The sequence below is a fragment of the Arctopsyche grandis genome, chromosome 4 (genome assembly GCF_051622035.1).
Source record: "Arctopsyche grandis isolate Sample6627 chromosome 4, ASM5162203v2, whole genome shotgun sequence".
NCBI lineage: Eukaryota > Metazoa > Arthropoda > Insecta > Trichoptera > Hydropsychidae > Arctopsyche > Arctopsyche grandis.
This window is the reverse complement of record NC_135358.1, coordinates 22,621,758-22,647,665: the sequence shown is the minus strand read 5'-3', so window position 1 is coordinate 22,647,665 and position 25,908 is coordinate 22,621,758. Positions and strand designations below refer to the sequence as shown.

Sequence of the window (25,908 nt, the reverse complement as noted above, 5' to 3'; positions counted from 1 at the left end):
TCTTCGGTACGCGGATGACGCAACGCTCATCATTAAAGAGCGGACCAAATTTGCGCCGTTCTTTGTTCATCGTTCGCCGTGCTTTGTTCATTTTTATGATGAACTTTTTTTTATGTTCTTTAGCTTTGTAGTTTGCCCTGTTTCTTGGAAAATAGATCCAAAACGCCCTGTTTCCTGGAAAAAGCACGCTTCCGGTCCTACCTTTACTCATCATATATACATATAATAGCTTTTTATTTTGCATATAATATATGAACAATAAAAAACTTCAAAAAATCATACATTGTATGTACTAAGCTAAAATGTAAATCATTAACTTTTTTTATTTTATTTTCTTTTATTGTTTTATATTTTAGAAATACATTATTTTTTTATATAAATGATAGTAATAAAATGTACGGATTTGGCAAACTGATATATTTAATACTGGCTCTCTCCTCAATTAGACCTAAACAATTAGAAAAAAACCCGATTATAAACACTGCGTCACAGATCTGCATATGTACATACATTGGATATTGATTATTCACTCTCGTTTCAAACATTAACCCTGCGTATTCTTTAATTTAGTCAATATTCACAAACATTAATAAGTAAAAAAAATAATGTAATTTAAATCACAGTCGAAGTTGCTCGATTTTTCCAACTTTGACCAAAAAGCTACGACTCCACGATACCGAATTCGAATGTATCTTAAATATTGTCAATTGTCGATTGTTCATAAGAATGTACACAATTTCATTAGTCGGAAAACGAAATTTTACCGCTTGGGCTTTCAGTTTCCGAATGACGAGTATTATAAACTTAAATATTTTCAAAAATCAAATTATTTTTTCTACAGAAAAAGATTTTCAAGAAAATATCAACAAGCTTTGAAGGATGTCCAAAAAAATTCAAAATTCACGGATTGTCTGAAATACTCAAGAACTTAAGTTAAATATTTTTTTTTTCCAAATTCGCCCAGGCCTCACAGAAAAGTTTTTAGCTCATTCAAAACAGGTTATTTCTATTCCGAAGCCCGAAGTAAGGCTGATGTCGTGAAGTCTGCCTTAAAAATAATAAAAAAATGTACTGAATAATCAGTACATAGTACACAACTCGCAAATTCGCGGACCGCATATGACCCACCATTCCATTTTTGCCGTTTATCGACTAAATTAAATTTCCGTATCTTTCAAATTTTATTTATTTTTTATAAAAATTAAATTATAGCTTTATACATATGTATAGGTATGCATGTAGTTGTGAGTGAACCCCTGTCTCCTGGTAATCAATATTTTAAGAGCCAATCCTCCACTGCTTTTGGATAGTGCACACACTATCTTTTACTAAAAAATGGGTGTTTTGGGCATATGTAATTATTTTATTTAACTTTAATTAACTGAGATAGAGAGAAAATAATATATAAAAATTAATAGAAACATTTACGATCCGCTAATATCACATTTTATTTTTAAACTTACCGGTTTTCTTTAACAATACAAAAAGGGTTTAATGGATGTTACAAAAATTACACAACGAGTACCCTACCAGCCACTTAGGGTAGGTAGGGTCAAACAAACGACTAACAATTCTAGGGCTAATGAGATATTGCACGCGAGCGGGAATTTTACAGTCACCTGATCGCAATTCAGTCTACTTGTACAATTCATATCTAGCATGGTAAACGGATTATTTCGCACATTGCGATCGCAAACACAACAATCGTTACCACGAAAATCGAGAATACGAGATCGCTTTGTGTGAAATAATCACCATATCATTAAAAAAAACTCGATTCCGACTCCTATTACGAAGACCATTTTCAGGGACATGTCTCAATTTCACTAAATATAGTCTGTCCATTTTCAGATCGAAAAACGTAGACATTGTTTCGTTCTCATATTTTATGCACCTCTCGGTAGGGTTGTCAACTGTTATGGTCAAAAATAGAGAATATTTAACAAAAAATTGTTTATTAACAATTTTCTTTATAATTGTGCCGGTTTAATTTAAAGTGGAATAAGTCATGTAAGGTACCAAAAATATCATTATTTCACAAGGTAAATTTCCACCAGTACAGGAAAGATTATATCTATAAGGCTTATGTAATCATAATGTACATAGTGTCGTAACTAGGATTTTCAAACCGTCCATCTGGCGACCCCCTTTCAAAATATAATATAAGACAAAAAAAAGCGCTGCAAGCGAAATTTTTTTTACATAAAACTCTATATAAGTTCTTATGTAAAAATATATGTATACAGTATACATATATTTTTATGTAGTATCAAAATATTTTTTAAGACAAATTTACGCAAAAGTTTAATTACAAATAAAATATGACTTATTTCAATTTCATAATAACCGGCACAGAAATGTACATAATAATAGTTAATAATAATAATGAGAACATGAAAAGTGCGCTTAAAAATTAATTGTTCAATTTAATCATCTTCAATCTTATTCTCAATTTCATCATACCTGTTGTTATATTTATCTACACTGCTAATTTGGTTAAAAAATTTCTTATTTTCTTTTATTTCTATAAAATTCTAAACATGAAATATTTTTGTTATTATATACTACGCTTAAAATACCTCAGATAGTGAAAATTTTCAACCTGTTTCTTTCTTTGGTCCATTGTTCGCTGATCATGGAAAATATTATTTCTACGTTGGCATTTCGGCCAGTTATTGCAAAAAAAATTGTCAAATTTTTAATAATTCCGAATGAAACTCGATAGTATTTGTTTTGAAATTTCTGACCATTTGAGACAGGAAATCATATTTTTTAAATTTTGATTATTGAGATTTTTTTCTAAAAATATCTTTAAATTGTAAAATTGATCAAAACATATTGAATTATCCAGAACGACGTTTTTGGAGGCGATAAATACTATCGAATTTTTAAACTCTTCCCAAATTGGAACCCTATCTAATTACATCCAAATACAACTATTAAAATTCGATAGTTGATTAGTCCATAAATTTAAAATTGAAAAAGAGGACATTCTGGGTATATTACAAAAAAGAGAGAGAACAAAAGAATTGTGTTAATGAACTAAGAAGAGGTTAGTAATAAGTGAAGCTAAAAGGAGGTTTGTAAAAACGAGAACATGTTCTCTTTAAAAGAGGACCTGTTGACAACCCTACCTCTCGGCATACAAACCTCTCGCAATAACCTATAGTCTTTCGCTTGTGTCGTACTGTAATTTACACTATAATAATATTTTTACTGTTAATAAGTAGTAAAGAAATAAAAACAAAAAATATATATTTTACGTGTTAACAAAGTTGCATGAAAGAAATAGTTTGTCATATTTCCATATTTATCATTGGCTACGTCCACACTACCGATATCTACACCCGATATTTTCGAATTTTCCATATCCAGTTCCCATGTTGCAACCTGTGGTTGCTATTTAGGAACTGGTTATGGAAAAATTCATAATTCTGCAGCGGACAGATTATACATACATAGATAATTATCTATTTATTTGATTTCGAATAATTTGTAATACATATTAGTAATAATTAAAATATAATTGTATTTACATTCATAAATAACGCGTATGATCATGGCAAAAAAAAAACAGTTGTCAATTGGCCTTAATATATTACTTTAGTTCATTATAGTTCGATATCTAAAGAAAGATATCGAACTGAATTATTATTATGTATCGGTAAAAGAAAAATGTCGCACTCGCTAGCAATGTAGTAAGCCAGCGTTTCCCAACCTTTTTTGACTCGCGTACCACTTGGTAGTATATAACGCTAAATTGTACCACCATATAAAAATTATTGTTTTTCATGAAATTTGTTTTCGCAAGTGTGATTATTATATATAGTATTTGCATGGTAAGGAATGAGAAGACAGGATACACGTAATATGTAGATCTGTTTTGGTAAGAAATTTTGTGGAAAAAAAGTTATTTGCGGAGTCACAATTATAATATGCTCAAAGTTTAATATATTTATCTACTATCATGTCTAATTCTAATTTTCTAATCATATGTACTTTCAATTTTATCTGCAACATTAAAGATTATTATAGAACTGTTCTCAAGTGTCAAATTCAAGTTATTTATTTATTGAAGCGTGAACGCGGTAAATTTAAAAATGCACTCCAAAATCCATGCCGGATCTGAGGAAAACGTATCGATTGCCAGATTTTCGATCATCGACTGTACATATTGACGTTGACGATGACTAATTAAGATAATGTTTATTAATTACTAGTTGTTTTACCCGACTTCGCTCAATATTTGTTATATAAACAACTTAAACATAGCGAATCTAGTAGTAAATATTAATTTGTTTTTTTATAAAATTTATTTGAATCGAAAAAAATATAATATTCAACCAATTGAATTGTCGTCATGAAAATTTTATTTTGTTTTCGAAGTTCCCAAACAAAGATACAAACTTAAAAGTCTCTTTCGAAATTATATATTAGATATAAAAAATATTTATATTGTTATGTATTACATAAAAATATAAATATCTGATTTTTTTTCGCGTACCACCAAGTGGTACGAGTACCACAGGTTGGGAAACGCTGTAGTAAGCAATAATGCTTTTTACAAACCTCCTTTTTAATTTTGATTTTGTGTAAATTAAAAGGCAAAATTTATTTATAGACAAAAGGAAAACACGACTGTCGTCCAAAATAGTGTTAATTTTAAGTGGTCAATAATTGAACCCTTTTTGCGTAAACAGGTAATGGCCGAAAACGCTAGCTTTATGATTAAGTTTCAACAATCTACCGATGACAGATGCGTTGTTTTCGCGCCGGCTGATTGCAGCCGAATATAAGTAATCTAAAATCACTTTTATATAAAGAGTTTCATAGTAAAATTAATATATGTTAATTAATGTATAATGTATGTGCAAAATATGGCGTATCGTAATTGAAAAAAAAGCTCGTAATAAAACGAAATTATCGGTTGTGAATTTGAGGTTATTATTGCTTGTGAACAGTTGACAATAAGTAAAAATGACTTCAATAATTAAAGTACACGTTATATCTGGTGCCATGGACGAAACTCCTCCATGTTACGTGCTCCAAATTGATGATTTTCGCATTCTGTTGGATTGCGGATGGGATGAGAATTTTGACATGGAATTTCCCAAAGAATTGAAACGGTATCACTTAAGTCATTCAAATTAAGTAATTAAATTTTGAACAACTCATTAATTGTAATTACGTTTCAGATACATTAACAGTATTGATGCCGTGTTAATATCTTATCCTGATCCGTTACATCTTGGAGGACTGCCGTACGCAGTAGGAAAAATGGGCTTAGACTGTCCCATATATGCAACTATACCCGTGTATAAAATGGGACAGATGTTCATGTATGATTTATATCAAGGTCATCACAATATGGAAAATTTCGACTTGTTCACTCTCGACGATGTTGATGCAGCTTTTGAAAAAATGATCCAACTCAAATATAACCAGAGCGTTTCCTTACAAGGTAATAAACATGAAATTTTATTTCGTATGAATTTAAATAAAATCATTACTAATTTTTTTCTTTGACACATTTTTAATTTATCATTTAGGTAAAGGTTATGGTTTGACTATAACTCCCCTACCTGCCGGTCATATGATTGGAGGCACCATTTGGAAGATAGTCAAGGAAGAAGAGGAGATTGTTTATGCCACTGATTTTAATCACAAAAAGGAACGTCATTTGAACGGATGCGAATTAGAAAAATTGCAACGTCCTACTGTTCTTATTACTGATGCTCTTAATGCAAATTATCAGCAAGCACGCAGACGAAGCAGAGATGAAAAACTTATGAGTTAGTTCGATTTCAATGCTTTGATTTTGTTACTTCATTTTGTAACACCCAATATTTTTATCTGAATTTTATCGAAGAATAACTATATCCATCGTCTGAACACTTATCTTTATTTAGCAACAATACTTTCGACACTTCGCAGTGGTGGTTCAGTATTAGTGGCAGCTGATGCTGCCGGACGAGTTTTAGAATTGGCTCACATGCTTGATCAACTCTGGCGAAATGCTGAGTCTGGGCTTATTGCATACTCCCTCATTTTGTTAAACAACGTCAGTTATAATGTTGTTGAATTTGCCAAATCACAAGTAATATCCACACTATTTTTTTCTTTACAATATATTGATCCATCTTTATACATGTATTTTATTTTATTTCCTGTAGATTGAATGGATGAGCGATAAATTGATGCGAAGTTTTGAAGGAGCTCGTAGTAATCCTTTCCAACTGCGTCATTTACAAGTATGTCATTCAGCTTCTGAAGTGCTACGAATACCTGGACCAAAAGTAGTATTAGCGAGTTGTCCTGATCTCAATTCGGGCTTCTCCAGAGAACTTTTCCTTTTATGGGCGTCTCAGGCTCAAAATAGTATTGTGTTAACTACACGGTTTGTTTGCCTTCAACGTATCAATTTTGCTTCATATATCGAATGTATTTTAATCTATTTATAAACATTTCAGTACATCTCCAGGAACATTAGCGAGAGATCTCTTAGAAAACGGTGGCAACCGTACACTTGATCTAATCGTAAAAAAGCGGGTTAAATTAGAAGGCAGCGAGCTGGAAGACTATATGAGGACGCAAAGATCCCGACTTGATAGTATAAAAAAGTAATGATGCTTCTTTGTGCAACTGTCTTATTTGTATTGAAACAATATTTTGATTATTTATTTTAATTTTTGCAGAGAGGATGGTTATGGAATTAGTTCCGATTCGGAATCGGATGACGATTTGGAAATGTCTATTATAACTGGTAAACATGACATTATAGTTCGCAATGATGTTCATAGGTCTACAGGATTCTTCAAATCTAATAAACGACAACATGCCATGTTTCCTTTCCATGAAGAAAAAACGAAAAGTGATGAATACGGGGAAATTATAAGGGTACCTCAATATTTTTTGTACATATGAAAATGAAATCCATTTTACTAAATATAAGTTTTGGTTCAAATATATTGTATATGCATACATAAATATGTATGTATGTACGTGTTTGAACCAAATTTTGATATGTATATTCATGCATACTTATATTTGGAATCCAATGTTAATTTCGCCCTTAAAAATGAATTTGAACTGTATTTAAAATTAAATTATTTTCTAGTTTATTTGGTCCATAGCCAACTTACATACCTTGCACATCTGATTTGCCAATTATAGTTTTCACAGAAATTAAATTTTTATTTGTATTGCAGTTGGAAGATTACAGATTGGCTGAAGTAATGGATGTGGATTCGGAAAACAAAGAACCTGTACCAGTACCCATAAAAAAAGTTGAAAAGTCTGGTAATTAATTAATATAAATAGATACAAAGTATCAATACATATATTTTTTTGTGAACTTATATAAAATGAAACTATTTATGTATGAATAGAAGTATTATTTAAAATTATTTAAATTTTGTTCAACAGAAAATGATATAGACATTCCCACAAAGTGTATCGAAACTAAACGGCAAATAATAGTCAATGCTTCAATTCAATACATCGATTTTGAAGGTCGATCAGATGGTGAATCTCTATTAAAAATCATATCACACATTCGTGCTAGGAATGTCATATGTTTAAGAGGAGGCGAAAAAGCAGTTAACGCGTTAAAGTATGTGTCTATTTGTATCATTTCCATTATTTATATGTGAAAATATATATGATTTAATAATTTAATGTATTTTTATATCTGTTGTAGAGCTCATTGCATAAGTGAGGGCATTACTAAAGTTTTCACGCCCCGTCGAGGAGAAATGGTCGATGCTACAACGGAGTCACACATTTATCAAGTGTGTAGTCTTTCTATTATGTCAATTGTGCAGTGAATCGTCATTGATTTATTTGAAATTGTTTTGCAGGTCCGATTGACTGATGCTTTAGTGTCCGGTCTCGTTTGGCAAAAAGGCTCTGGAGGTGCAGAGATTGCTTGGTTGTGTGGAAGAATTGCTGTACCGGAAGCTGAACTTAAGTCAGTGGAACAAAGCGACAAAGACAATGAACAAGGTATTTTTTTGGGACTAAATTGATGATTTAAGAATGTGTCGATATCTATGATTTTATATGTATAATATTTGATATTTTCAGAAAATGCAGATATGGAAAAAATTCTTACACTGGAGCCATTGTCTCATCATGAGATCCAACCTCATCAGACGGTCTTCATAAATGAACTAAAATTGTCTGATTTTAAACAAGTTTTATCTAAGAATAACATCGTTTCTGAATTTGTCGGCGGAGTTTTGTGGTGCTGTAATGGTTCACTCGCTATTAGAAGAGTATGTTTTTTTTATTTTCACATCATATTAATATTGTAGTCATATATAAACTAAATACATGCTGTTGATGTATAACTATTATATATAGAAAGGATATCCTCACACTACTTCTACACCCTGTAAATCCAAAAATTAAATTTTTTCAAGTGAAAATGAAAACCGTTTTGTATTTATCAATTTTATCGCGCTTTTTTATTTTAATAACATATATACATAGCAAATTTTTACATGGAGTTATATTCTATCGTTAATAATTATTATTCTCTTTTTTATGTTACAAAACGAGTTTTCAATTGTCTCAATCCCAAGCTTTTGGCCAAAATTTATATAATCTATATTAGACCAAAATTGAATTCGCTTATACTTTTTGGAACTTTCATTTAAAAAGGACATTGTACATATGTATAGAAAATATCTAACGAAGAATTCCAAAAATGCCTACTGAACTTAAATCAATTTCATATGATAAAAGATTGAAAAGAATGAATCTCTCCACATTGGAGATGGGGAGAATGAGTAGTGATCTAAACTAAATCTAAAATTATAAATAACCATCACAATTGTTCAATGATTAAACCTCTTTACATTCAACAAAAACACTCATACTCTCAGACTTCAAAAAGATTTTTATTACAAAATAATCAGAGAATCCTTATTTTCAAACGAAGTGGCTAAAATTTAGAATAGTCTACTACAGAGCCACGCAACCTCTTGATATTCGCGGCACACATTATTTACGACTCGTAGAGTTTGTCAGCTACATACATATGAATGTACTTCATCAGCAGTCGCTAGCTAGTCCCTACATACATAGGTGACAAAACGTTAAATAACATCGGTTTTCTCCCTCTCACGCGATTTCATTTGCACGTATTAGATCGAAGTGGTGCCCGCGCAGAGAAATGTTATATTAATAGTAGTGGCTTTAGGCGTCATATTGTTGTCAAGTGACGATTGTCCACAGACAATCTCAAATAATTTTAGCATCAGTCATATTTGATGCTTGTCCGATAAAAACTTCTCTGTTTCTTATTACTCGCAAGATGGGCAAGCATCGGTAAAAATTGCACAATGCCTTCAAAAACACACAATAAACAACATGGGATACATTTTTATAAGTAAATTGATCCGATTATATTCCGTGTGTTGTAGCGTATTTATAGAGACCCTTCTTTCGTAAGGGCCCTTCTATTATTATTACATTTCTCTGTGCCCGCGGCAGTAAAAATAGTAACTTGTAGTAATATTTTTTGATTTGATTTTTAAATGCTTTTTATTATTACTAAATTATGTCCACAATATGTTACATCTTATGTCTACATATTTTAATAGCTACTGATCTTCCGATCGTTTTCTATTTCACAATTTTATTTTATTTTTGTTAGTAATTATAATCAGGCGCGGCTCGTGCATAGGAACTGCGGCGCTGCAGCACCCCCAGAAAAATTACAAAAAAATCGCATTTGTATACATTTTCAACTTGTGAATATAATTTAAATAAGAATGATAAGATATTTGACATAATCATTATTAATGAGTATGTCAAATATGGGTCTACCTCACGGGCCGGAATGTGAAATTACCGAAAACGCAAATATCGGACGACAAAGATCGAAAATCGAAAGATCAAAAAAAAAGGGTGCATGGTAAACGGTACATACACACTTAATTTGCGCGAGCAGGATACAACAGAAACAAGAGGAATAGGCTTTTCCTCCCGTATTCTGCGCGCGCATATTAATACGGGAGGAAAAGCGCAAATTAAGTGAGTATGTACCGTTTACCATGCACCATTTTTTTTTGATCTTTCGACTTAAGATCTTTCGATTTTCGATCTTTGCCTTCCGATATTTGCGTTTTCGGTAATTTCACATTCCGGCCCGCCATGGAGACCGGTCAAATATATCTAAATATAAGTTGTAAATGCGATTTTTTTGTAATTTTTCTGGGGGTGCTGTAGCGCCGCATTTCCTATGCACGAGCCGCGCCTGATTATAATATTATATTATTCTAATGTTAATTTACAGCATAATAAGAAAAATCACTCAAAAACCTATTTACAAATTTAGTAATATAAACCTCTAAAAATATACTTGATTACTCAAAAATTAACGACGTTTTGAAGTTCTTTTTCGGTTTATTGTTATTGTTGTTTTTCATTTTATTTCGATTGGTGTTGAAATGATTTGTTCTATTTATTGTTACAGCACGACACCGGTAACGTCTCTCTAGAAGGGTGCCTCACCGAAGAATATTATAAAATTAGAGAATTGTTATATGAACAATATGCGATTGTGTAAAAATGAAATTTATGCAATATTTTTTATAAATAAACATATTTTGAATTTGAAAATCGTTTTTGAAGTATCTCCTCCCCCCGTTTTAAAAATAGCGCGGAGTGTGGGTGTGGCAACCCTGACGGCGAAGTGTCAGTACGAATGTGTGTGTGAAGTGTATGACGTGGGGGTGGGGGTGGGGTGGGGTGAATGTCATTGCGGCACGGCGATTCGGCGACTGTGACAGCAGACAGCAGACAGCAGACAGCAGACAGCCGACAGCCGGCTCGTGGCGCTGAGGCCGACCGCCACCCCCCCGTTCCCCTAATCTAGCCGCAGCCCCGACAGGTGAGCCTCCGCTCGATCGCTCCTTCACTCGAATCTACTCAATTTACCGGTCGATCGAAGCGATCAATTCGAATCGCAACGGTCGCGGTCGATTTGTTTCTCATTCTTTATATGTATATGTATGTACTTGGTAACCCACTTTTTGGCCATAATCTGTTTTTTTTTTTTTTTAATTGTATCAAATTATTCACTATTTTCAAATTGTATAGAAAAAATGATAAAAAAAATAAAATTGAAAATTGAACAAAAGAACATTTGAATAAAAAATTATTTTGTTTGAAATTAATGTATATGAAGATTATATTATTGAAAAATTCTCCCAAATTTAGTGAGTTTTTTAATCTTTACAATGTTCTTTTCTTTCGTTGTATTATACTAAATAAGTAATTTCTGAATGAGAATTTGGTTAAAATAATAATTGCATAAGGAAAACGCTGGATTTTAGCCATGTGATAGTCGTTAATAATATTATGAATTATACATTCTATCAACTGAAGGTAATATTAATCAATTGATTATAAATAGGAGCACCGTCGACGATATGAAAGCTATTCACCGATATCACGGGGTTTTTATTTTTCAATTTTAAAATCTGTGGTGATTTTTTTTTACACATGTAAATAAAGATGGCTTTTACTATTATTGTGTTGTTGCAAATCTGACTAAAATTGTGTTCTAATATTCAAAGTATCAATTTATATTGTTCGATTAAATTTAGCGCTTGTGACTGGAGTATTGTGGTTTCCAAATATAGCATACGTGAATATAAAAATAAATCTTATTCAGTAGACGGCTGGAGTATTCATCATTGCCTATTTCTGCCGATTATGTGCACAGATTCCCAACAGAGTTACGTGTGATTATTAAAAAGGTCAATGTCGAAATATATTAGTCAAAATGTCAGAATACATAATCACGATCGAGGATTTTAACATAATTGTTTTCACAATTTAAAAAATTTCAGCGTATTTTCAGAGCTATTTAATTTTTTTTATATAGAACTGGGCGATGGAATTATTCTTTTTATGCATTTAAAAGCAAACCTTATAAATTTAACAGAAAATCATAGTATTGCTGCTGTTTTCTACTACATATTTCCAAATTGTATAAGTTTGATTTTGTGTTATAAAAATACTAATAGTTGCAGGTATTTGAAAAATACTCATATGAGTTGTTTGCTCTAGAAAAAATTAATTCCATCATTATCTAAATTAAAGTACTTTATTTCATCTACATATATGAAAAAATAATAGGTATGTATGTAAATGGAATTGAAAATTAATAGTTTACATGGATGTAATAACAATATTATATTGCTTTTACTTTATATGTAACAATATCTATACATAAAGTAGTGAAAATTATTAAAATCACTTATCATTATTTGGGAATTTATCTACACATTTTATTATTTTACTGATAAGTTAGAGATAATGATTCTACGAGCAAAAATCATTTTTCCAGGACCGGACTGACAATGAATCATTATTATGAGTTTATAAATTTAAAATATATACTGATCAGGAAACATAACTGAAATAGCTACTCTATTTTTACTTTTTTTGACTTCTCCCATAATTTCTACATTATATTAGGTTTAATGAGGATTTTTTTTATTATATGTTGATATTTTATCAAATAGAAACAAATTTATAAATAAGTAATATTCTATTCTTATAATTACCATAGGTTTAATGTTTAATAAATCAAATGTTTTTTGCTATTAGAATTTGAATATAATACATATTAAATGTGTATTGATATTTAAAAATATAATATGAATAATTTTTAGATTAGTGTATTTATAAATCAGGGTTCACGTTTACTCACAAATATTGTGACCTACAATCACCTGGCTATATCGTTAAAAATTCACATTTGCTCGTAAATAATATATTACATTTGTGTACTGTATACAGTATACATACCATGGTTGTGTTGTTTCCCCATACATATGTGTGTACGTATCTAACATTTTTATTTACTGTTTTTACTTTTTCTGAGTTAAAAAATAGTTATGTACGTTAAGTTTTCTTTTAATCGTGATATGTCCATGAAATATGATCTCTATCTGCCTATATTTATTACATTCGTATTGAATTTGCATATATCAGTCAGCCATTGATATGGACGCATTGGAAGAGGAGAGGGACGCAATAGTAAACAAAAAAATAGTGGAAATTGCACCTGTGCACTCGGCAACACAAAAAATTTGCCCAATCGTTGGGAGGTCTGTAAATTTCAGGTTAATTTTTCACTCTCTCTCTCTTTCCTCGCTTTTTTCACACGTGTCATCATAATTTATTTTTTTTAATTATAATTAGACAGACCATCTTATAGACTGTATATTTGAACTCATCAATCATAAATTCAATCACTTTTAGAGTTCGCACATCGTTATCGCTGAAAATATTAAAGAATTCATATTTCATTTGGTCATATGAAATGATTTTTTTATTTAACATAGACATCGGATGAAGTTTATATATAATTTATCAATCATTTGTTATAAGATTCGTGTCCCTTCTTTGAATTTATTATTTACAGGTGAATCATAATTTTTTATTCAACCGTAAGTATACTGTTTGAATGCTAAACATCGTTGCGTTATCCAGGATGTGAAATTGTTTTCACATATGAATGTGAATGTTTCAATCAATTTTGCGTTGTATTATATTTGGTTTTTTGCATTGTGTAGGTTTTTGGTGTGAAGCGAATGATAAAATCAAACTACGAGATCTATCTAGAGAATAAATAGGACATGGTGTGATTGAGAAAATTGAAAATATTTATATACTAATTTATGTAAGTTAAAAAAATACCGTCTCATATACATATGTATAATCAATGATGTTTTATTCAGTATGACGAGATATGTATGTATATAGATTCCACCCCTGTAAATATGTAATAAAAAATGTAATAAATTTAAATGCATTTCCCCATCATTCTATTGATTTAACAGTTTCAATGCAACGCATATATGTATGTATGTATGTATATTTTTTCATTCTGTATTTGATATGTATCTATTTTAATTCACCACTGTTTCGTCTATTTACATAAAAACAAAAACAGGTATTTCGAAATGCAAACGCGCGCACGCATTTTTTATTTGCTCATAAGAAACTCGGCTTGTATTTGCACTAGAAATATATCCCAACAAGGTAAGTTGAGCAATAAATGGATAGCGATAATTGAATTTTCGCATTTCAATTTAGATTTGTGATTTCATTTACTGTTGAAAACTAAAACAAAAAAGAAATGAAATGTGCAGATGTGATGGTAGAATATGCATAATGTATTTAAAGTGAAATATGCACATATGTATGTGTACATATAATATGAAATGTGAGATGAAGTGGATACGGCACGCTTTCGTTACGGTTGACTGTACCCATACAATTTCATACTAAAAAAGCATTGATTGGCCGTCGCACACATGCAAGCCTTTTATAGAAATCCAGTTAACTCTGCGTTCACAGTCAACACTGTTCTTTCATTTTTAACTTCACCTCGATTCTAAATGCTTTTTCTAAATCATTTTTAGACATTGCTTTTCCATTCAACCAAGGTAATGTTATCTGATTTTATATATTTCATCATTATTTATATACATATACATATAATAATTTCTACTTTTTTTCATTATTTTTTAAAAGTTAAATTTAAATACAGTACTGAACGGGTCATTTATCAAAATTAGTGTGTTGTTGAATGCCATTTCCATGATAGGTACTTTAGAACTTATTATCCATTTAAAAGTTTCTCAGTCTCCCCCTCCTTAGTTTCGACTGGAAAGAGCATTCAAACAAATTATGACATACCTATGAATATGAATTATTAATGCGATTTAAAACTTTTATTAACGAAAGAATCGATTTAAAGCAACTTTTTTTATAGTGGAGTTCTTTTTGTAGTCGTAATTATTTTTTACATGTGTATTTTATTATTATCAAAATAAAAATAAAGATCAGCTTGTATTATTGTAGATGTTAACTCATTGTGGACCGCCCAACTTTTCCGAAAACTCTATGAGAGTCTGTGTATTTTTCACAAAGTAACGGTGAAAATGATAGGTTTTGTAAATTAAACATACATAGCTCCTAAACCTTTTTATAAATTAAATTGAAAATTGGTATACAGCTGCTTTACAGTTGTCTTCGACCGTATAAATGATTGAATCAGTATTTATCAAACTGATTTATCAAACTGATGATTGCTGTATTCAATTTTGAACGATATCTATCTTATAGTGTTATTCATTTTATTCATCTGAATTAAAGATTCAATTTGAGAGATATGCTACGCGAGAAAATTCCAGTGAATTTTGATATTTGCGGATTTGTTCTGAATATAATAATCATTTTGGAATATTTATTTTTTTTTTTATACTATTTGTTTGGAATATTTATTTTTTGGAATATGTACTATCGATAAATTCCTTGGAAAAAAAATCAAGCTTTAAACTATAGAAACATTGTATATTTTTTAAATTCATTTATTGAAATTTTTTCTGGTATAATATGAATGGAACTAAATCTTTAAGATATTATTATTTTTTATATGAAGTTTGGCAGATTTAAAAACACACTGTGTTTGACGCCTTTGAATGAAATTTTATTAAAAACACAGCATATGTGTTTACGGCCCATAACGAGTTAATGCTAAATATACACTTGCTATTCAGTTTATTTCCCTTTCTATGGATTGTAGCTTATTCAATAGTACAAATAGATTTTTTATTATGGCTTTAAATCTGTACGTGTAATGTGCTTAAAATCGACCTCTGAGATATTGCATATTGATTTAGGTTTGTTGTATGAAACACAGATATATGTATATTATATTAAGAACATTAAATATTTTATAATTACAAAAAAATAAATATTGTGGTTTTTGTACACTAAAAAACTTCGACAATTGTTCATGGATCATGTTTTTCAGTGGATTTTTGAGGTTATTCTTATCGTTAATTATTCCCAATTGTTTTTTTTTTTTTTTTGATCAGCTTAAGAGAGTCCGTTCAGAAACATTTGTTAGTGTTATTTATTACCCAAAAATAATATTTGCTTAATTCATTTTTCAGCAAGAGCATAAGGGACCAAAGCAAAATGAAAGTGAAAAGCAGCGATGCAAACATTCAGTCTTCGGACGAGAATGAAGACCTGGATGTTTCTGACTGGTTGTGGGGGGGAAGTCTCGGCAGTAAGGGCACCGTGCTATTTTTTCGCAGCTGTGTCTTGGCATCGAAGGACGACGACGATGATACACCTCAAACAGACAGCTCCAGCAATGGCATCTACGAAGACATGATGGATCCGTTTGGTCCATCAGTGTGTGATTGGGACTCAGACGATTTCGACACCAACTCGGAGACTGACGCCGAACAAGAGAGTGAAAACGTGAAAAGGAAACGAGACTTTAAAGGCGTGCTAAGCGACATCAATGGTGCTAAAACGTTAAACATGCCGAGTATACACAAAGCGTCGCGCCTAGTTCAAAATCTGCCCAAAAAAAAGTTAGGCATGAGTTCAAAGAGTTCGTCGTTGCCGTCTTCTATTAATCATCTCGAGTCTGAAAAGAGCGCTTTTAGCGCAAACGGTAAAAATAAAATGTCTAAAAGCTTAGATCAGAAGAGAATCGTAGTGCCCGATAGAAAGAAAATGCCCGCTGCCATGTTGAATATCAAATATAAAACAGCTATGGCCGAGACTAAGCTGCTTAGTAAGATGTTACAAGCTCATGGTCTCACTGATGTTGAATCGAACAGCAAAGATTTCAATTTGATGTGGAGTGGTTTGCATCCCAAACCTGATATATTAAGATCTTTGGCGTCTCATCAGCGTGTCAACCACTTTCCTAGGTTTGTATGAGTATGTATTTACATAAGTACATATGTAGATGCTAGATACTATAATACTACCCGCTAAGCCTTTCCAGGTAACATCGAAAAAAAATGCATTGAACATGGGTCGTGTAATCTGTGTCAAATGTTTATAAAGACTGGTTTACACCGGAATTCCTGAATTTATAACCATAGCAGAATTTCCCGATGGAAATCTCTAACTGCCGAGTATTTTAGATTGTGGCTTGGCATTTAGATTGTGAGCATTACATTTTAACAACAATGAAGAAGATGGAACTAGTTTTGGAAAAATACATTCATTTGTTTATTTTATATTGTTGCAAGATATATTAGAGAGTCTAAACACACCTTTACAAAACTCAAAATCCTCGGCGGTAGTGATATAGGGTTTGTTTGGATTAGCTACAATTTTTATACCTGCTTTCTATTGGATTTCTAAATAATTCTAATTGGAAATGTTGGCGAAATTTTCAGCTTGGCGGGCTTTTAACAGAAAAGACGTCAGCACTCAAAGGGTTAAATAATTCAGGGTTTTAAATATAATTCTGAACACCGTTTAAAATATATTCGCTACAGTTCAAATATTGGTATCCTATAAGTTTATACAAAATTATTTTATTTTATTATTATTATACATATACATTTTTAAGATTTTGAGATACATCGGTTTTTTTGTCAATGCATTGTACAATAATTGTATGAGCAATACAAATTTGCTTTTGATATATGTATGTACAATATTGAAAAACGATTTTGGGGACATGGAACATATTTCAAAACATTTTCGCTGGCATGTGGCATATGTAAAACGTATTTCTGACATAAAACCGATTTCGGATTTTTTGGCACTTAAGTCTTTTTTTTTCCTGTATTCATATGTACATATATACTAGGAAGACCTAACAGGTAAACCTCAATGCACTTTCCTGGCTAATTACAAACTTCGTTAAACAATTATGTTCATACAGTATCATAAAGACATCTATAGACAAATTCAATAATACTATTATTTCGAGAAAAGTATATATACGTTTTACAGAGTGTTCGAGATGATATAAACTTGAATTTGCGGAAGGTTTAAATGAATCAAAGTTTAACAAATTCGACGAAACCCAAACGAGTGCTCAAAAATTTCCTCGTCATCATAGTAGCACAAAATTTCTAAGCAGTTGTTTTTGAAAGTATTCGATTAGCTATAGATTTTTGAAAAAATTTTCAGGTCGTACGAATTGACCCGTAAGGATAAATTGTTTAAAAATATTGAGAAAATGCAATACATTTGCGGAACAAAGAATTTCGACTTTATACCATTGACGTTCATCATGCCAGTGGAATATAAAGAGTTGTCCTCCGTTCATTATAGAATCAAAGGGCCGTGGATTGTCAAACCAGCAGCATCCAGTCGAGGACGTGGCATTTACATCGTCAACACTGTATGAATTATATCTTTATACGGAATCTAACTTAGGCTAATTAAAAAAAAAAAAATTGAAGCAACTTCACTGATATAGTTTCATTGCTACATTAGTAAAACGAAAATATTTTAAATTTCAGCCAGACCAAATTCCCAAAGGAGAAAGCGTTGTCGTCGCCAAGTACATTGATAAACCATTATTAGTAGATGGACATAAGTGTGATTTGAGGCTTTATGTGTGCGTGACTTCGTTCGATCCTTTGTTGATTTACATGTATGAAGAAGGCCTCGTTCGCTTTGCGACAGTTAAATACGACAAGAGTAACAAAACTTTGTGGAATCCTTGCATGCACTTGTGCAACTACAGCATCAACAAATATCATTCAGATTATATCAAGTGGGTGTGGCAGTTTATATATGTAAATGTATGTTTTTGTATATTGACATATAGTAATTGCACGCAGGTGTGACGATCCTTCGATTGAGAATGTTGGACACAAGTGGACTTTATCTGCGTTTTTGAGACACCTTCGAAACCAGGGTCACGACACAGCTGCACTGATGTCATCCATCGAAGACGTCGTTGTTAAGTCTATTCTGTCTTGTACGCAGTCCATTGCATCTGCCAGTCGGATGTTTGTACCATATTTCAGCAACTGTTTCGGTACGTGTAGTATGTACGTATAAAAGATTCTTAAGTAGTATTGAATAGATTTTACAGATCGTCTCTTTCTTTCAGAATTGTACGGTTTTGATATATTAATAGACGAGACTTTGAAGCCATGGTTGTTAGAAATTAATCTTTCGCCGAGCTTAGGCTGCGATAGTCCATTAGACGTACGATTAAAGTCGGCTCTATTGGCCGACACTCTAAACCTCGTCGGAATACCAGCTATCGATCCATGTGCAAAGAACGAAACGTTACCAAGAGCTTGCAGATCTGTCAATTTGAAAATGCGCATCAAAGGAGTAAGCGATTCATGATTATATATTTTATTTGTCTCGTTTTGTGTGATATATCATAGATTCTTCAAATGAACTAAATTTATTTAACTCTTAAAATCAGCTTTTGTTCGATTTGCTTCGCTCAAATTTTTCTTAATAATAAATAAATAAATTCTTAATTTCTATCGCGTAGTGTCGACGTGTTCATTCTGCTGAAAATATGACATCGAAGAAAAGAGGCTTCAGTTCGAGCAGTGGTTCCAATGGCAATGATGTATCGTCGCTGAGCAACGAAGAGATACGTGTCGTCAAACTGGTGAAAGCTCAGTACAAAAGACGCGGTGGGTTTGTTCGAATATTTCCATCACAGGACTCGTGGAAGAAGTACGCACAGTACTTAGGTAATGTTTTACTAAAGTTAGTTTGTTACAGTTCTAGTGTACATTTCCTTCATTGGTTCGTGCATGAACAAACTAGTTTGTTCATACACGAACCAATCTGGCCAGTTTTAGTGTATATACACAAAATAAGAAATTGACAAACGAACTAGTTTCTTCATGCACAAGCTATTAGGCATAAGTTTAAGTACTCTCAATTTTTTGTCTCATCCTCTTTGTGCTAAGTTTGGTTACCCTGGGTTGCAATATTTTTAATATTCGCAGGAACAGGAATTATAGCAACGTTGTAATGTGGTTTCCCTTTTAAATACTCAGCGTTTTAGCATCTCAAAGGTTTTACAGTTAAAGTTTCATGCGACACCTGGTGAGTCATTTGAAGATCGATTTTGACTATTGGCACTTAAATTGAAACCAATAGTTCTTGTATAAACAAAATAGTATGTTCATAAACGAACCGGAGTGAAAACTTAAACTGTAACATATATGTACATATACATAATACAAAAGTATTAATTATTAATAATTTAATTTATTGTGTTGATGATTTTATTTCTTAGATCCCATAACCGGAGTGCCCGTGTGCAATTTATCAGTGAGAAATGTTACTCAGTCGACATCTTTAGGCTCTCATAATTATAACTTATTGGTACATACACACGTATTACCAAATTTCGATCAGACTTTCGTTTCAAACAACTCGCAAAGTGATCCACCTGAAAGGTTTATTCAAGCTTCACTTACTATTATATTCTCGTTAATATAATATATCAAAGTGTATATATATATTTATATTTTTTTTTGTATTCAGGCTTAAAAGATACGAACGTATATTACCAGCATGCACTAAGATTACATTAGACAGTAATTCCGAAAGTGAACATTCCGGGCCGAACGTACGCAACTCCGGCAGCAGAAAATCGCATTTAGATAGCAAAATAGCAAAGTATCATCTCAAACAGCAAATTCAACGAGGCGTACATCTTACGTAAATACATATCAGATTTTCTTAATATCAAATTGATTCAATACGCAATAGATTTAAATAATTACATATAACGACGATTTGTATAGATTGTGTGAATCGCGCCGTACGTTCGGAATGTTTCTGATGTGTGTTCTGAAAAGGATTTCGAATTCGACATCGGAACAGTCAGCCCAACACGCCGATCTGATCTTACGTTTTCTTAAAAAAGTGTCTCACACTTTGAAAATGCCATACACTATAAAGGTAACTACCGCTGAGAATGTTTTGAATGTATCAATTTTGATTCTAATGTGATATGTTGTAATTAGACCCCGGCTCAGAAGATGAGCGATAAGGACAAAGCAGCTGTAATCGCCAAGCAGCTGAACGATTTTTTGCACATATATCACAGGGAAACTGACATGTGCAACGACGACAGTGTAAACGAACAGAATGCCAACTTTTCCCAGTTTCTTTATTGCGCGAGGTTAGTATTTTTGTTTGTGGTGTACGCTTGTTTGTCGTCAGTGAATATATTGAATATTGTTTTGTATTGGTATTGCAGTGAGGCCGATCTCGAGGAAATCCTATTGGCCGTTTTAAGGCTGGAGGGTAATGTGGCTCCGTTTATAGGCGATCGCACGAGTCCGATGTGTGTGGACATTCCTCCGTCGTCTTCGTCGTCCAACGTTCAGTCAAAAGATGCTCCTCTGCGTCATCAGCTTTTGAGGTATTTAGCGTATGTAACGCCGGTGCATTCGCGCCGGTTCAAGCCGCCGAGTCCAGAGCGCTCCTCCTCTTTGCCACCGCTGCCTATTGGATGCAACGAGAAGAAGAAATCTAAATAATATTATATAATGCCACCTCCACTTGACAATTACGCTACTTATCGGTAGAATTACAACATTGGTGCTTTTACTGTAAACGGTTATCAATTTTGTTCAGGCGTACATTGATTTTTTTTATTATATTATATGTACAAGTATTTTTTACAAGCCTATTTTTATTTAGGTGTCCCCAAAGTGATGATTTACTTCGAGGTTTTATCTTAATTTTCAAACATAATGTATTTTTCTGTCATATAATATTCAAGAAATTAAATATTCGAAAATATTTATTGTTTAGTAAGACGATAAAAATTGTTCTTTTTGGATCCATGTGATAATTTCATAAATCTTGAAATGAAGTTGGTATCATTTGCTTTGAGAGACATGCGTGAATTACAATATAAATTATAAAAATGTGTTGATCGCAAAATTTTACTTTAATTTTGAATGTGTAAATCAAATACATATTTAAAATTAGTGAGGCAAATTTTAATTTGACTGCTACTTATTGAATGTAGTTTTCGATTTAGTCACGTAGAGTAATGAAAAAAAAAGTTTTTGTTTTATATTCTCTACTATTTTGAATTATCAATTTTACTAAATAGTTTTAAGTGCTTTGAAGTTATACTTATTTACATATATTTCTCGATGCTTGTGAATTCACTTTTTTTTTATTTTGATTTTGGGAGTCTTGTGTATTGCTTGAAATTACATGTAATACTCATACGTCCTAAGGGAAATTTGGGGCTGTTTTTATTGATATTTACTATTCGAGTGAACTTTCTTTACATTTGTCTTAATCGGTAAGCAATTTTTTCAAAGTAAATATTTAAAAAAAAATACATTCCTTTCGGGAGATTGTCGTAGATATCATCTCTGAATTAAAAAAAGAAACCTATCGAATATTCTCTATATACCACATAATACGAATCCATGTAATTGTCTTATGAATTAAATTTTACTATTAGCGAAAATGTGATAATATTATTAGCATTTTAGCGTTAATTAACTTTAAATTCATATTTTTAAATGTGAAATTCCAATGGTTACCAATCACTCGATCTGTGATGATGAAAATTTATTAAAATACCAGTGAATCGCATGCAGATGCAATCACATCGAAATTAACAGTTTTGCTTAGAATGCATGTCTACGATGAAGTCTACAATTTTTGTGTCAAAATAAATAAATAAATAATACCGCTTTCAAAATCGATTGTGACTTAATGAAAATCAAAAACTATACATATGTAGTTCATACTAAATTGACAAGTTCTGTCTTTGAGCCAAAATACGTAGTTGTAAATAAATTTTGTTGAAAGAGTACTATTAATACACTATTTTTTTAATATGATAAAACAGAGCTGTGTTTATTGATCGAAAGCTTTGCCAATTAATTACATTTAAAAAGTCTCTTCACTATTTAAGAAGTGTTATTTTTATAGGACTTACATACATAATTTAAACACCAATAGTTCTGACGATTGGCTCATTGCTGTTATTTATTTTTCAATTTTAATGTTTATATCTCGATACCTGAACTTGTAATTCAATCAAAAAAAGAAAATTATACTTAGTCATAATTTTTAGTAGTTTGCGTATTAAGAATCTTATATTTATTAAAATGGAAATATTTTTATAGTCATTTTAATAAAGCGTAAATCTAAACGAAGACGAAAATATGGTACTCATAATTATTACAAATTACGAGATCGGTTTTTAATTCTAGTCCATACAGTTTATTTTTATTAGGATTTTAATATATTGGGAGCATTGTAATTGTATTGTTTTAACGAACCTTTCTAGTATAAAAGTTACTTTCAAATGTTCTCAAATGTTATATATTATTGTTTTTATCACATTACAACAAACATTGTTGCAGAGGATTTTATTTTCAATTTTTAGGTCTAAATTATATATCAAAATTGTGATTGTGATCTCAGTTGTGCTTAATTTATGAAGATATTTTATTTAGAAATCATGAGATTTTTTTTGTATTAGTAAAGGGAATGTCCGTCCACCTTTTGCTTTTAAAAAATTGTAAGATATTTTATTTATTTGACATTTCATGATATCTAGTCACTATATTCTATTTTAAGCGTTTGTTTAATTGTAATTTATTTGTTGACTGATAAATTTTTGTTTTCGATAAAATCGATAATTTCGGTATGTATGCAAAATTTTCACCGATTCAAACTTAATTTTGTGATAGTTTGTATCTATAAATATGATGAAGCATTAACAAGTACTTAAAATGTTCATATGGTAGTGTTTCATTTATTTTTTTATCATCCATTTCTGATGTTAATGATAGTAGATGTTAATGAGAGAATAGTTTTATAAAAATTATACACTGTATGATTATTACATCCGACATAAATCACTCGGAGTTCTGGCAAAATTGTCCATTTTGTATAGTAAAAATTTTATTTATCGTTCAAACTTTACTGTGCACCTTATTTTTAAAATTTAAAAGAGCTTTCAATAAAATAGTACAAATAAAATGTAAATTTTAACGTCCTTTTAATGAAATAATATGCAGAAAATTTTGTTTAATCAACGACAATTGCGAGTGTGTATTTATTTCTTCATATTCATATTCTTATTTGTTTTTATTTTTATCACTGCTCTGAGAATTTCAAATTTCAATAAAGATTCTAGAAGTATTTTTTTTATTTTATTTAAAATACCTGTTCTGTGTATCCCGCATCAAGTTTGGAGAATATCATATTTATATTTAGAATATTACCTTTGTCATTATTTTCCTTGAGTTTTGTAGAAAAGGGTAATGTTTCATTGGTCAATTTTTCATTTTTCTGTGCATGCATAAATTTATACGAAGTATAAATAAGTATTTAACCGTATGTGTATAAACATAATATACATTGCAAAAGAGATTCAGTACACATAGGAAAATTCAATTGTTTGCATAAGTTGAAAGCAAGAATGTATTGGGGGGGGGGGGGGGGGGGCGTATGGAGTGAAACGACGGAATTATTGAAAACACGACTATTTGTTGGGTTGGAAGTAAAGCTGCGGCGAATCAACATGACCGAGTTGGTCCCAGCTCACAGGATGATGACTGAAACTCAACCATTTCGTAGAGCCGCTACAAATATAACAACGATTCAAAGGGTCTTGCAATCGTTAAGATTACATTGGAACAGGGGTAAAAAAAACTCGCAAATTGAATTATAATCAAAATCGTGCATAAATTAGTCAACTGTTAACTACAATAATAAGTTAACAGTTGACTAATTTATATATGTATATACCAGTGGCGGCTCTTGAGAATTCATAGTGGGGGGGGCTGCAGAGATTATTCAGGCTGTAGTAGCTCGTTAACCAAACCAGTGATCGAATGAAAACAAAAATAGCATGCATATGTACTATACTGGGTGCTACTATAGTATGCGGTCTACCTTAGCATGCGATCTACCTTTGAATAGCATTCGACTATTTTTTTTTATTTGTATCGTAGTAACGACCTGTTAATTATAATTTTTGTTTTTTCCTGCCGCCCCATAATGTTGTCGGTAAACGGACTACTAGCCATATGTGAACCAGTCACAGGACAACCGGTCGCTCTAGATCGGTCACACGTGATCACCCGTTACACTAAAACTGGTCACGAGAAAACTGGTCACACCCTAAAATCGGTCACGAGAAAACTGGTTGACCGATTTTAGGGTGTGACCAGCTTCCTCGTGACCAGTTTTAGTGTGACGGGTGATCACGTGTGACCGATCTAGAGCGACCGGTTGTCCTGTGACCGGTTCACATTTGACTAGTAATCACCGAACCAATGTTGTCGAAGCATTTCTATCAAAATATTATGGGAACTAGTCTTATTGTGAAGGTCTTCTTCACCACCAGTCCGCCATGTATTGTAGACAGATTCGTCTGTGTTCGGTATTAATACAACTATATGTTTAATGTGGTATTTATTTGGTAGTAACACGTATACACAAGTATGGTTAATTGTTTGTAAAAGTATGTCGTTCAGCGGTCTCTGGATATGGTAGAGTGTCGCTGGCTCGGCATTCAGCTATGTTCAGAAGGTCTCTGGATGCTGCAGTGTGTTGCTGGCTCGTTGTTCGGCTATGTTCGGAAGGTCTCTGGATACGGCAGTGTGTTGCTGGCTCGTCCGGCTGGTTGATCTTCCAAGTCCGCGTAGTGTAGTGGTGGCTGGTCAGGAGCTGTATGTTGACTGGTCTGCTGCTGTGTGTCGACGCTTGCTGCTGTGGGTCGACTGGCGTTGTTTGGGTTGTACCTCCTTTTATAGTGTTTCTGGAATGCTTGGTGGAAGTGGTCGTACGAGCATTTAGTTTGTTGATGCGTACGAAAGGAATTTGCTTTCGTCGAGGCGTCGAATTTTCTGGAATGCTTGGTGGAAGTGGTTGTACGAGCATTTAGTTTGTTGATGCGTACAAGGGGAATTTGCTTTCGTCGAGGCGTAGTATTTTCTGGAATGCTTGGCGCTGTTCCGCTCGATGTATTTTGTTGTTGCGGAATATTCTCGAAGGTTTCGATGACGATGACGACGACGAGATTCCTACATGGCTCTCCGGTGAGTGTTAGCGATGTGTGTG

The 25,908-nt window shown here is 32.1% G+C and overlaps 2 protein-coding genes across 2 annotated transcripts; both read left to right on the top strand.

Annotated features, from left to right (window-relative positions):
- Positions 1-4,724: 4,724 nt before the first annotated feature.
- Cpsf100 (cleavage and polyadenylation specificity factor subunit 2) lies at positions 4,725-10,625 on the top strand. Its single transcript, XM_077429497.1, has 13 exons — positions 4,725-5,126; positions 5,196-5,461; positions 5,550-5,792; positions 5,910-6,097; positions 6,174-6,397; positions 6,471-6,620; positions 6,696-6,897; positions 7,209-7,299; positions 7,426-7,612; positions 7,700-7,790; positions 7,860-8,004; positions 8,086-8,276; positions 10,484-10,625. The coding sequence occupies exons 1-13, from the start codon at positions 4,978-4,980 to the stop codon at positions 10,574-10,576; spliced, it is 2,220 nt and encodes a 739-aa protein (XP_077285623.1). The 5' UTR covers positions 4,725-4,977; the 3' UTR covers positions 10,577-10,625.
- An 82-nt stretch (positions 10,626-10,707) lies between these two features.
- TTLL5 (Tubulin tyrosine ligase-like 5) lies at positions 10,708-23,983 on the top strand. Its single transcript, XM_077429216.1, has 12 exons — positions 10,708-10,900; positions 15,990-16,766; positions 17,989-18,202; positions 18,324-18,580; positions 18,648-18,847; positions 18,923-19,152; positions 19,322-19,529; positions 20,084-20,246; positions 20,335-20,511; positions 20,598-20,754; positions 20,820-20,977; positions 21,056-23,983. Exons 2-12 carry the CDS (start codon positions 16,015-16,017, stop codon positions 21,336-21,338), a joined length of 2,799 nt encoding a protein of 932 aa, XP_077285342.1. The 5' UTR covers positions 10,708-10,900; positions 15,990-16,014; the 3' UTR covers positions 21,339-23,983.
- The last annotated feature ends 1,925 nt before the right edge of the window (positions 23,984-25,908 follow it).